This window comes from Elephantulus edwardii, unplaced genomic scaffold (genome assembly GCF_000299155.1).
Source record: "Elephantulus edwardii isolate Elephantulus edwardi_28Jun2011 unplaced genomic scaffold, EleEdw1.0 scaffold00027, whole genome shotgun sequence".
Taxonomy (NCBI): Eukaryota; Metazoa; Chordata; class Mammalia; order Macroscelidea; family Macroscelididae; genus Elephantulus; species Elephantulus edwardii.
The window spans coordinates 14,446,619-14,460,255 of NW_006399777.1; the positions used below are offsets into that span (position 1 = coordinate 14,446,619).

The 13,637-nt window shown below is 43.2% G+C and overlaps 1 protein-coding gene across 1 annotated transcript in view; it reads right to left on the minus strand.

Annotated features, from left to right (window-relative positions):
• PCCB (propionyl CoA carboxylase, beta polypeptide) overlaps positions 1–13,637 on the minus strand; it is a 72,139-nt gene that overhangs the window by 49,581 nt on the left and 8,921 nt on the right. Inside the window, exons 2-4 of the mRNA XM_006883417.1 lie at positions 12,482–12,601; positions 8,026–8,094; positions 5,089–5,145 (exon numbers count right to left, since the gene is read on the minus strand). Of these exons, the coding sequence (XP_006883479.1) occupies positions 5,089–5,145; positions 8,026–8,094; positions 12,482–12,601 (246 nt within the window). The remainder of the gene's footprint in view (positions 1–5,088; positions 5,146–8,025; positions 8,095–12,481; positions 12,602–13,637) is intronic.

Consider the following 13,637-nt stretch of genomic DNA (forward strand, 5'->3'; position numbering starts at 1 on the left):
TTTGTTTGTTTTTATTAATTTTAATGAAAGTTTACAGAGACTTAGGGTTTCCATTCATTCATTGTTGCAGTTTTGCTCCCCCCTCCTCAAATTCAATCTTCTCTTTGAAAAGTAAAAGAAAAATTCTTTCATTGGTATAAACCCCCCCCCCCTCCAAAGTCCACTCCACTATGCAGTCTTCGTTCTGGTCCCCTGTAACGAGAAATCAGATATTTTGATGTACTAAAATTGCTGCAAGTATTCTGAAATATCCTTTCACTCACCCTTACTTTGAAATGACAATGGTTAAAAGTTCTACCACTAAGTCTTACTAACCCCATGCTGTTGTTGTGTGCCACTGAGTCAATAACTACTGACAGTAACCTTACGAACAACAAATCTAAACCTGCTGAACCATCCTCACTATGGGAAGACAAACTTCATAGCAAATATTATATGAAAACCCTTGTTCAAATGAAAGAATCTTTTCTTTTACTTTTCCATAATTTTTGACTCATGTACTTATAACTTGTTACTCAAATTTGTGTCTTCTAGGTTGCAACACCCCCATGATACATCTTCAAGGATATGAACATGTACGGCCAAGCACAATCAATAAAAGTGCATCTAAATTCCAAAATCAATCTCCATAATAGTCTATGTGTTTCCTACTGCCAAAGGGGCCCTTTAGAGTAGTGAGAGAAGATCTTCACCCTGAAACCCACAGCGTCCCTTTTCAGCAGGAAGTAGCTAAGAGAATACGCCATCCCCTTTTCTTTATGACTCAGGGTGAAGTCTCTCTCAGGGAGGAGTGATAGGGAATGGCAAAGGACACACTGACAAAGAAGATTAATCAGAACTGGCTTTGACAAGCACTGTGGCATTTGGACAAGAACAAACTGGGAGGAGGGTAGAGAGAATGGTGCAGCGGTGAATGAATGGAAACCCAAAATCTCTGTAAATGTTCATGAAAATTAATAAAATATAATTATAGGGAAAAAAAAGAAAAGAAAACCCTTGTTCAGGAATTGAAGGAATTACAAATTTATAAGTTAGGATTTCTCTTGTGGCAGATTCCAGAAAGTGAGCTGTTTGTTCCCTGCAGACAGGAGACACCTAGGGCCCCCCTGCAGCGGGAGTGTTAACTTCCTGTGAAATACTTCCTGAGCGAGAGCATTAGGTTGACAATAGAGAAAAATTCGCCTTCATTTACAAGGAATTCTTTTTATGATTTGCTTTCCCCTGATTATGCAGAGAGGCATTGCTTGAGGCCCTTCAGTCAAGAACTGCTGGCCCCCTGTTTTATGCTCTCTGCTCTATCTCCATTCCTGGCTGGCTGTCTCATTATTAATAATTACATAATTCCTTTATCCTTGGTCTGCAGCATCCACAACCTCTGATCACTGCGGCTCATTGTTACAGTCACTGTATCAGGTCATCACACTGAGGGTCTTCGATTCCCTACCTTTTCCAGCATAATGTTTTTTTTCCAAGTGATAGCCCCTCCAGAAAACATGCCCAAAGCATGTGAAATGAAATGTCCTCATCTTTGCATCTAAGGAGCCACCTAGTTGCACGTCTTCTATGACCATGTTATTTTCCTCTTTTGACAGTCATATGATAGTTAGCACTCTTCTCCAACAGCACAATCCAATCCAAAGACATCAATAATTCTTCTCTCCTTCATATTGTCTAACTTCCAATGAATAGTGAGCAACTGAAAACACCATGGCTTCAGATCAGGCACACCTAAATCTTTAAACTGATAGAATTACTCTGGAGTACTCTGGAGAGATCTTTCACAGCAGATAGTCAGAAAATCAGCGAGATTTTTTTCCCCCCAAGCAACACGTTCTCTGAGTTCTTGAACACTGTTGCCATGGGTTTTGGTTGTAGATCCGAACAAACTAAATCACTAACACCTTTAACCTTTTTTTCTCTATGTAGTATGAAGCATATTGGTTCAGAGGTGAGGATTTTTGTTTTCTTGATGTTGAGATATAACTCATATTGAAGGCTGTAGCCATTGAACTGCTGCAGCAAGGGCTTCACATCCTCTTCACTTTTTGCATGCAAGACTACAGCAATGTAGGTCATTGAGGAGCTTTCCTCCAATCCTGATGCCGCATTATTCTTCCTCCCTGAGAGCTTGTGCACTGTGCCACACCTAGCCAGCCATTAGCACCTGAATTAGCGGGGGGCACTTCCTCTGACTGGAACCTTTACCCTTTACAGCGAACTCTTACCCAGCAAACTCTAATGGCCACGTAGGGACACACATGGACATGTCAGTTTGATAGTGACGGTCTCTCTACATGAGCCATTTCTGACTGGGCACTGTGCCACAATTATCTTTTGGACAAGCAAAAACACCACCTGTAGGCAGGCAGGCTGACCCAGACTCCTCTTGGGCCAGCCAAAACTCTACCTCAGGCTAGGTACCCCACCTCTTGACATACCTGAGAACAGAACAGGGATCCACCTCTTTAGCACCTCCTCTTGCTCAGCTCTGCCCTACTACAAGTACCCAATTCAGTATCTTAGATCCCCAAAGGACACTTAATATGCATGCTGTGACTAGATATATTCAAGATACAGTGTGTGTCATCCCCATTCCCCCCAAAGTTATAATTTCCCTATTTGTTTTTTTTGCATGTACCATCAATTCAGATCTGATTGGTACAGGAAGAGATTGTCCCTCCATCTCCAGCAGAGCATCTGGTGGATTCAAAGTGCGTACCTCTGGGATTGCAGTGCAGCTTCTTGCCACTAGGCCACCAGAGCTTCCTGCAATTTCTCTTTCTAAAGTTCAAGCTACCTGAGGTCAATACAGTCCAAAACTGTAGTCTAAATGTCATTTCATAATGCCCACGTAAGCCACCTCATTTCCTATCACATAAAACAGTATACTGCCACAATTTTTACTTTCTAATTAGTTCTCTTTTATTATTAGTCTCTAGTGGTCTCGCTGATAGGTAATTGTGCTGCTCACTCAAAGACAGAGCCTCTCCGGCAGTTCAAATCCACCAGCGGCTCCGGAGAAGAAAAAAACGGGCAATCACCTTCCTTGTGATTCACAGCCTCCTGAAAACCCCCTGGAGAGTCAGCTTAGAGTCAGTGCCAGCTGAACAGCGATGCTAGTTATTTTGGGTTTTGCTTTTTTTTTTGCAAGCCAAATTTATAAATTGAACTTGGAGGCAAGGATGATAAAGCTTTAGCTCACATACTTTGGGGCATGTTGCTAGGAGAGGGATATCAAGCTTGGGAAAGCGGAGGGTCGGCCAAAGAGAGGAAGACCCTCAATGAGATGGACTGACACAGCGAATGCAGCAATGGGCTCAAGTGTGTCAAGGATGATGAGGATGGCACGGGACAGGGTTCAGATCTACTGTTCATAGAAAGGTCGCTGGGAGTCATACTCAACTCAATCAGGTGGCACCTAACAACTACAACAACTATTACAACAAGCAAGAAAGCAACTAAAAGTATTTTAGGGGAAAGGTCCTTTATTTCTAGGCAGACAGTTTTGAGGAGAGCCTCCTTATCAAGTTTACGTCCTTTATTCTGCAATCTATTGCTGGGCATCACTTCCTTCAATTGACATAATAACAGGACCTTCTGACCTTGTATCAAGGTCATTTTAACTATTTGAAACTGTAGTGGGTTACTGCTACGTTTGTGTTGAATCACAGACTTTTGTATTTCTCCATCTCCTTTCCCTCTTTACATGATGTGCTGAATTATTTTCTCTTGTGACAGCTCAGATTGGGAAGGCCAACAATTAGCTTATGCAGGCATTAAGAGACCCAAGAACAGGGGAGCTCTGGTGGCCTAGTGGCAAGAAGCTGCACTGCAATCCCAGAGGTATGTGGTTCGAATCCACTACATGCTCTGCTGGAGAAGGAGGGACAATCTCCTCCTGTACCAGTCAGATCTGATTTGACGGTACACACACACACAAAAAAAGGACCCAAGAACACACCCTGAAGGAGAAGCCCAGACACCTCCAGGTGTTCACTCTTAACCTTTAACCCTGCTAAGAGAGTTCAGGTGCCCTGTGAGTTGTGAGTGATGACTGCACGACCTTCTGGAGAGCAGCCACCTTGAAATGAATGAATGGCATGTTGGGTGAGGACCAAGAACCTCATCTGGAGATGGTCATATTCAAACCACATGCACGTGTAACTGGATCATGTATATGCTTGACCATACTGCTCATCTACACATACTGCCCCCAAGACCCAGGAAGGACTTCCGGTGGCCGTCATCTTGAACGTAGAGCTGGGCATGGCTAAATCATCCTAACCCCTCCCCCGTGGGCCAATCTCATAAGAGCCCCTCCTCCTTTCATGAATAAATGTATTCTTTATCTTTTTGGTAGCTTAAGGCTTAAAAATTCATAGGGAGCTCTGGTGGCCTAGTGGCAAGACACTGCACTGCAATCCCAGAGGTACGCAGTTCAAAGCCACCAGATGCTCTGTCGAGGAAGGAGGGACAATCTCCTCCTGTACCAGTCAGATCTGATTTGACGGTACACATAAAAAATAATACAATAAAATTAAAAAAAAAATCAACCCTGTCATGAATAAGCATGATACCTAACCCTTAAAATTGAACCCTGTCATGAATAGCCATGATACCTAACTTTAAAAGTTCAACCCTCCCATGAAAAACCATGATATCCTTTGCCCACCTCTAGAGCCCCCTCCTCTTCCTCTGTTGAAGGACTCATGGGTTTGCAGCAACTAGTACTTCCGTGTCTCCCTTTGCAAGGTTGTTGTTGAGTATCATGGAGTCGGAACCGATCCATAGCTGACCGTCCAACAGATTTTCAGAGACAGTCAATCATACAGGAGGACACTGACCACCTTTCTCCCAAGGATCAGCTGGTGGATTCGAATTCTGTATCTTTACTTTGGTAACACAACTCCTTACCACTAAGCCAGCCATCACAGCTCCCTAATCAACTTCTTTTTTGGCTTACATAGCGAAGCATGGATTTTGCTATATTTGTACTTATTAGGAGGAAGAACCCTCATTTAAGAAGTGCACTGGAGGCGTTTGGCGGCCACATTTAGGGAGCAGTTCAGCTACATGAAGACCACTTACTTTGCAGATCTTTTGGGCATGTGCTCCTGACAGGCTCCCTCCAAACACGGTAAAATCCTACAAGAAAGCATGATAAAACCGACAAATAAATGCAGTGACTGGGCAGAAATGAAGGCTTTTCAGGTTAAAACCAAATCAGATCCATAAATTATTCCATGAAATAGTGAATCAAATCTCCTAAAGGGAGTCGTATCTTATTACTTAATGAAAGAAAGGGAGAAAGGGAGGGAAGGAGAGAGGGAGAGAGGGAGGGAGGGGGGGAGGAAGGAAAGAAGGAAGGAAGGAAACAAACTTGTAGCTCTGGAAAGGAAAACTATTCCTGCAGACTTCAACCTAATATTAGATTCTAAGCATGTCAAACAGGCATTTCTCTTAATAGAACTATGTACTGTTTTGACAGAGAAGGGAGAAGATGAATCAGTGCAGCCCGGGCTCCCTCTGCTTGTAGACATCCATTACCTTCTGATGTAAAGGACTTTTTGTGGATGAGACCTCCTTCCTAAACCCCTCAAAAAAGCCTGTGGGAATTAAACACAGAACCAAGCCTCAAGACCAGGAAGGGAGGGCAAAGAGGAGAGGTTGAACAGGGGAACTGAAAGCACCAGACAAAGCAATAGCAGACTGAGAGAAGATTAAAGCCCACATACATAAGGAGAGAAGGATGAACATGAGAGAGAACCCTGGAACCAGGTTGGGGAGGGGAGTGGAGGGGAGGGCTGGCTGAGCACACATCAACAGAAAGTCTATTTAGGAGCAGTCAGACCTCACCACCACCACCAACACCCACTCCCATATCCCAAAACACACACAGGGAGAAAGGTTTACTTTCTAAAGACATTAAAACAGAGGAGCTCTGGGCTCACAATCACAGCCCTAAAGAAAGTCAAAGATGAGGCTGAAATGGAGAGGCTAGGACTTTAGGACTTTCCCTGTCTCTCCCTCACAAAAGCTCAGCTTTGCCTAACACACCAAGTTATCAGGAAAGAGATGAAGAATTGTTCTCTGGAAAAACTGAACCTCTTCCCAAAAAGCACTTACGAATACTGGTATTTTGAGGACCACTATAAAATATGGTTCATCACTCTCCAATCCCATTATCTTTCAGGGTCTATTTCTAATGCTCCGTTTCCCCTAACTCTTCCTCAACCCTCAATATGATCTTTTCTCTTAAGATCTCAGCATTTGCCTGGAATCCCCCCTGCCCTGTCTGTAGTTGGCTGGGTTCTGACCTATACTCCTTCCATCATGATTAGCTTTTTCAGGACAAGAACACTATCTCAGTCATCTCCATCTCCTCCTCACCTTACCCACAGGCATAAAAACGGCTTAAAGGTTTCATGAATCTTTTTTAATCTCCTTAATAGTTAGGAGAACTGCTGAATACCGATAACACAAAAATGTCCTTCCATCTTTATGATAATTTTTGTTTTAAGCCCCAAAACACATAGGCATCAACTTGCTTCTGACCCACAGTAACCCTGCAAGACAGAGCAGAAGTGCTCCTTAGAATGTCCAAATTTGGCGAGCTCTGGTGGCCTAGAGGCAAGAAGCTGCACTGCAACCCCAGAGGTATGCAGTTCAAATCCACCAGATGCTCTGCTGAAGAAGGAGGGACAATCTCCTCCTGTAACAGTCAGATCCGATTTCACGGTACACACATAAAAAGTAATAAAAATTAAAATTTAAAAAAAATGTCCAAATTTCTCTAATATTTACAGGAGATTGCCATGTCTTTTTTCTGTGGAGTGGTGGGTGGGTCCAAACCGCAGACAAAGACTTTAACCACAGTGCCACCAGAGGTCATGGTTTTAACCCAGTTCTCACAAACTGCAAAAGCCAAGAATTGTGATGATTTTTTTTTCTAGTCCAGCATGGGGTAGATTAATTTATGATAGTTTTTAAATATCTCAAAAGGTAAAATTAAAAAAATTAAAAAATATTTAAAAAAGGTAAAATAAGTTACTAAGAACTGTCTGAATGTAGAAAAAAAAAGAATGAAAACTTGCTAAACACCCCTCCCTATTTTAATATCAAACTCAGAAAACATTTTCTGTGACAAGTCAAGCTACATAAATATAGGTTATAAAATCGACTAAATAGTTACATAGTCCCATCTTACAAGAGGAGGGGAATGAAACTCAAAATTGTATACAACATATCCTGAATGTTAGTTTTGTACTGCTACAAATTACTACAAATTTAGCGTCTTAACACAACACAAATGTGTTGTTTTCTTGTGTGGTTTAGAAGTTCTGCACCTGTTTTACTGGACCAAGCGTTCTTTCTAGAGACTGTCTGAATCCTTTGGTTCCAGACTTCTTTCCTCCATCTTTCAAAGTCAGCCATGGTGGGTCAAGTTCTTCTTAAATCACATCATTTGGGCCCCTTCTGCTTCCTTCTTCCATTTTCATGAAACCGTGTGATTACATCACAGCTCTACTCTGTGCAGGGTCACACGAGTCAACTGCTTCTTCTGAAAACTAAAGTAGCAGCAATTTCACTGGGCTCACCCAGATATTCCATGAAAATCTCACCTATGTTAACTGTCGGCGGATTAGCTAGCTTCCTTCCCCTTGACCAGATTAGGTCACACGTTCACAGGTTCTGGGGACTAGGGGAGCACCCTGAGATTTCCAGCTTGACATGAGTACTGCTGTATTAAGCTTTGATAACCTCCCGCCTAAAAACTTTGAATTTTGTTTTCCTCCTAATTGTGCTTGTTTTGGCTTCTTGTCTTAAACTTCTAAACCACAGAACTATAAAATAATACATTTGTGGTGTGTTAAGATGCTAAAACTGCTTGTGCATGCTGATAAACAGGTATGACAGGTTAGTGAGGAAAGCTACCACTGGGGAGTTCTGGTGGCCTCGTGATAAGAAACTGCACTGCAATCCAGAGGTACACGGTTTTGAATCCACCAGATGCTCTGGAAATACCTGACTGAAGACGTAAACCAATCTTCCATTGATTCGGCCCCGTCCAGTCACCACACTGTCTCCAGGAAACTACCAGGGAGAGAAAAGAGAAAAAACAAAGTTTTAAAAAATGCAACCATTTCTTATCATTAGCTCAGCTATTACAATCACTCAAAAATCAAAACAAAAAATTGGAGGAAAATCTCAAATTCCTTAAAATATAAAAAGAACAAGGAACAAGCAAGAATCCTTCCTCAAGTTCTGCAACAGCAAGCAGAAGAATACGAATACGGTTTCAACAATAGGAGTGGGAGGCACTGTTGTCTAAGGCCTTGTTCTTCTTTTAAGAATTAAAGTTAAGAACCACTGAGAGAGCTCTGGTGGCCTAGTGGCAAAGAGGCTGCACTGAAATCCCAGAGATAGGTGGTTCAAATCCACCAGATGCTCTGCCGGAGAAGGAGGGGCAATCTCCTCCTGTACCAGTCAGATTCTATTTGATGGTACACACACAATAATTAAAAAAAAAAGAACTACTCTCCCCATCCCCCATCCAATGGCCATCACCATCAAATACTTCAGGGAAAGAGAAGTGCCACTGTGTTACCAAAACAATCCACTGGTCTTAGTCTAGTGGGCTCTCCTAACCAAAGTATGGCTAATGCAGTCTTCAATATAGACTGAAGCTCAACATCAAGAAGACAAAGACTATCACTACTGGGTCAGCTGGCAGCACTATGATAGATGGAGAGGAAACTGAGATTGTTAACAATTTCAGCTTGCTTGGCTCCACAATCAACATTCTTGGTACCAGCAGTCACGAAATAAAAAAAATGAATTGCATTAGGGAAATTTGCTGTCAGGAACCTCTCCAGAGTGCTAAAAAGCCACAATGTCAGTCTGGAAGACTAAGGTGCCAGGGCCTTTGCAATTACTTGTTATGCACCAGAGACCTGGATAATGACTAAGAATGACTGAAGAAGGATCAATGCCTTTAAGTTAAAGGTGCTGGAGAGGAGTGTTGAACATTCCATGGACTGCCAAGTGAACAAAAAGTTCTGTCCTGGAGAGAGCAAAATCAAGTTGTTCCTTGAAGGCAAGGATTTTTGAAGCTCTATCTCATGTTCTTTGGGCAGAAGGACAGGAAGGACCAATCTTTGGAGGGAACAATCCTTGGAGAAGGGTATCATACTTGGAAGGGTAGAGAGACAGCATAAGAGATGAAGACCCTGGATGAGATAGGGTGACAGGTAACTAGGGTTATGAGCATAGGTGTGTGGGTAGACAGTGAGGATGACTCAGAATAGGACAAGGTCCAGAGCTGCTGCACATAGGATCGCTATGAGTTGCAGGTGACTTGATAGCACATAAAGCAAATAAGAATGGGAATTCTAAAACACTTGATTGTGAAAAACCTACACCAAGACCAAGTGTGAACAGAGCAAGGGAACACTGTATGGCTTAAAATTAGGAAAGGTGTGCATCAGGTTTGTATCATTTCCCCATACTTATTTAATCTGTATGCTGAGCAAAATATTCAAGAAGCTGGAATTTATGAAGAAAACTGTGGCATCAGGATTGGAAGAAGACTCATCAATATCCTTCGTTATGAAGAAGACACAAGTTTGCTTGCTGACAGAAAGGAGAAGTTAAGCACTGGCTGCGGAGGGTTAAACACTGTAGTCTTCCATATGGATTGCATCTCAACATCAAGAAGACAAAAATCCTCACCACAGGACCTATAAGCAACACCATGATGGACAGAGAAAAGACTGAGACTGTCAACAATTTCATCCTATTTAGATCCACAATAAATACAGTTGGTTCCAGCAGTCAGGAGATCAGGAGACATATTGCACTGTTCCCCTCCGAGTTGCTGAGGAGTTATGATGTCAGTTTGAGGACAAAAGAGCATCTGAGTCCACTCACTTCAGTCACTTGCTATGCATCTGAGAGCTGGACAATGTGTAAGGAGGACAGAAAAAATGATGCCTCTGAACTGTGATGTTGGAGAAGAGTATGGAAGAACCCATGAACTGTCAAAAGAACAAACAGATACGTCTTGGAGAAGGTGCAGTGAGAGTGCTCCCTGGAGGCAAAGATGATGAAGCTTTGTCTCACATACTTTGGGCATGCTGTGAAGTTATTAATTGGAAAAGGACATCTTGCTTGGGAAGATGAAGTATAAACGAAAAACAGAAAGACCTTTCAACCAGGTGGACTGAAACCGTGATGGCAGCAAAGGGTTTGAGTGTCAGGAATTGTGAGGATAGGACAGGGTTCAGATTGGTTGTTCATGGGATTGTTGGACTCATACTGGACTCAATGGCACCTAACAATAACAACACAACAACAACTCAATGGGAAAATCATATCCCAGGTTTTGGGACCAAAATGTTACCAAGTTCAACACAGATCACACATACACACATAATTTGTGCTCCTGGGTCTCAGCACCAAAACGTTACTGTGCAGTAAGTGCCCTGAATCTGGTCTCCCTTCCCCAGTCAAAGAATTAAAGCAAGTGGGAGACAAGAAGGAGGTCAAAGTCTCAGTGGCATAGAGCTCCCACAACAATTTTAGTGGCTCTTTGAAGAGCCACTTCTTGATGTTACAGTAAGCAGTGGCCAAGGTCAGAGACATCACACCTGCTGAGAAAGAAGGCAAGGAGACAGGTGTGAAGGTAAAAGTAGAAGCACTTTATTAGTGACAGTATGTCCCAGAGAAAGGAATAGGCTGTCATCCACAAAATGAAAAAGGATGCAAGGATTATAGACTATGTGATGTGTCAGTAAATTACTTTCAAAATTGACTCTTCTATCCACTGTGTTAGCCCCTGTTCGGGGCACGGTGTTACAAATCATCAATAGCTGTAGGACCAATGTAGGAGAGTTCTTTCCACACTGTGAAAGATGGTGGTGGAGAGGTGAAGAGACTGTGGCATTGCTAAGAAGAAACTGTGGCAAGGTGTAACCAGAGGAACCCTAGAGATGGAGCCACAGTTAAAGGCTTTGCTTGCTTGATGATAGGAGGAAAAGCTGATTTGTAAGGGCTCTGAGATAAAGTCTGCTGAATGACTGAGGGAACCAGAGATGCAACTGTGCTGCAGAACTGAACATGAACTTTCACTGAGGAACTGTGCCTTGTTAATCTGGCTTGGAACTCCTGGACTTGCACTGTGTGATATTCTTTGCCTTTCTCACTCCCCACCCAATTTCTCTAATAAACCCCACAAGTGTGATTAAAGTCTATGAATACTGCAACAAGCATTGGCCACAATGATTGGTAGAAATAGGTGCAGGAGCATTTGGGGTGGCTTATCTGACCATGTTGCTATTTGTCTAGTACTGTGGATATTATTGATGGGGACAGTTCTCCTTTAAGAAGGGGTAGAAGTCAGACTCGGCCTTCCCCCTATAACCAAGATTGCTTCTACAAGGGCTTAGTTAGGTGCTTATACAGGCAGTCTGCTTCTTCCTGGAGTGGGCTTTCTGCAACACAGCTGAATGGTGTCTGGGCCCATGGAATGGTGTTGCTAGAGGTTTCTGCTCTGCTCTCTTGTTTGTGACTTCACTAATTGCATGGTAGGGCTCTGCTTGCTTGGATACTAATTAGGTTGCCTGGAGATAATTCTTACTGCACATGTCAGCTCTGAGGTGCTGGAGGCTTCCATATAAATGACTACCCTGTGCCCTCCACCAGAGGCCTTTAGTTACACAGGCTCAGTCTGTACACTAATAGCTTGTCTGGCAGGGCTCCAGCTGAAGCTGTAAGGCACTTTATGATTTAAACACTTCTTCCCTGTGTTTTTGCCCCGAATTACATAACAGCTCTCCAACTCCCAACAGAAGGACATACAAAGAGGCATGGCAAGTTCTACAAAGCCACACCTCCTCCCCAAAGCCTAAAACCAAAAATTATCACTTTGCATTGAATCTTAGCAATTATTGCGTGGTCCATAAAGGATCAAACTGAGCTGACTGCTTTGGTACCAAGTTTACAAATCTCTGATCACAAACAGCCCATACGCAGATCTGGAGAAAAGTAAGTCCCACAGTTGGAGAGTGCTCTGAAAGAAAGAAGCAGTGTTGGTGACTCTGACTCCAAAAACCCCAAGGCATAAATTTAAAGTATGTCAAAGGAGGAGACAGGTAACCTAGTGTTTGCGCAAACCAACACAAAGGTTCTTCCTTCCAAATCTATCTTTCTGTGTCAACAAGAGCTCTGAACCCTGAGCCGGGGAGGAGGGCCAGGGACACACAGCACAGCGTACGAGCAGCCCACCCAATCTCCTTTATCTATAAACAAAGATGGGATGTCAGGTAGACACCACGAGTGCTTCTCCAGAGCTTCTGTGATTTCCAGATCCTAAACTTGACCAATTTTGAATGTATCCCGAGTCCCAAAAGGACTTTAGAGAAAAGAGGTTCTGTCAGTGGATAGATTGCCACAACCGCAAGATAAAAGTGTGTGCAGATACCTTATTCTTATCCGCGGCCATTCCAAAATCAGCACATCTGTGCTCCACAAACATGTCGCTCTCAACAAAGCTTCCAGGGTCCAGCAAGAGACTGATCCGCTCTCTGGCTGTTAGTTTTCCCTAAAAGGCAACAAAGATCAGTAATTTCATCAGAGCCATCAAAAATGGAACAGTGATATCGTCTAACCAAAGCAAGGAGGGTCCACCCACGGAAAAGCCAGTAGGACAGGTTTTGCCCTTTGTCCTAAAGATACAGCCTGATACAGCCTCCATCTGTATCTCGGAAGGCAGGTGTCCATTATCAATAGATACCAGAGGGTAAGGAAATCAGGGCAGACAGGGTGTTCCAGGAAGAATCCAATAGTCAAAGGCAAACAAGGAAGAAGGGAGGAAAAGGGGGGAAAGTAGGGGTGAGGAGAGCTTGACCTGGAAACAAAAGAACTAGTTCACAAATACCTACTGCTGTTCGCTACTACTGAGGTGGAATCAATCCACAGGTGAACCTCCAGCAGGTTTTCAGAGGCAGTGAATGGCATGAGAGAAGACTATCTTTCTCCTGTGGAGTAGCTGGTAGATTTGATCTACCTGCCTTTGGGTTGACAGTACAGCTCCTTACCCACTCGGCCACCAGTGGCCTACTAGAGATGTAGCAGAAAATTAAAAGATCAACTTCTAACACACACTTGGTGAAGGGTCTCAGGCAGCAGACTTCTTCTCACAGGCTTCTAGAGTAACCCACAACTATCTTAAACCCAGGACTCAATACTTCCTGGTTTTTCTCCTGCCTTCCCTGCGGACATTGCCTTCTATTTCCCACTGAGAGAGCCCTAGTGGCCTAGTGGTAAGGAACTGTACTGTCCACCCAAGGCACATGGTTTGAATCCACCAGCTGCTTCTTAAGAAAAAGATGGACAATCTCCTCTTGTGTGATTTATTGCTTCTGAAAACCCACGAGAGGCCCAGCTATGAGTCAGTGCCAGCTGATGGTACTCAACATTTTCCATTAAGTAACACCACTGTGAGAACTCATTAGACAGAAAGACAACGAAGTCCCACAACAGGATGTGGCCAAGTAGGAGGGTTCACACAAAACAAGAGAAGGACAAGTAGTTGTTGTGTTGTTGTCGTCATGTGCTGTTGAGTTGCCTCTGACTCA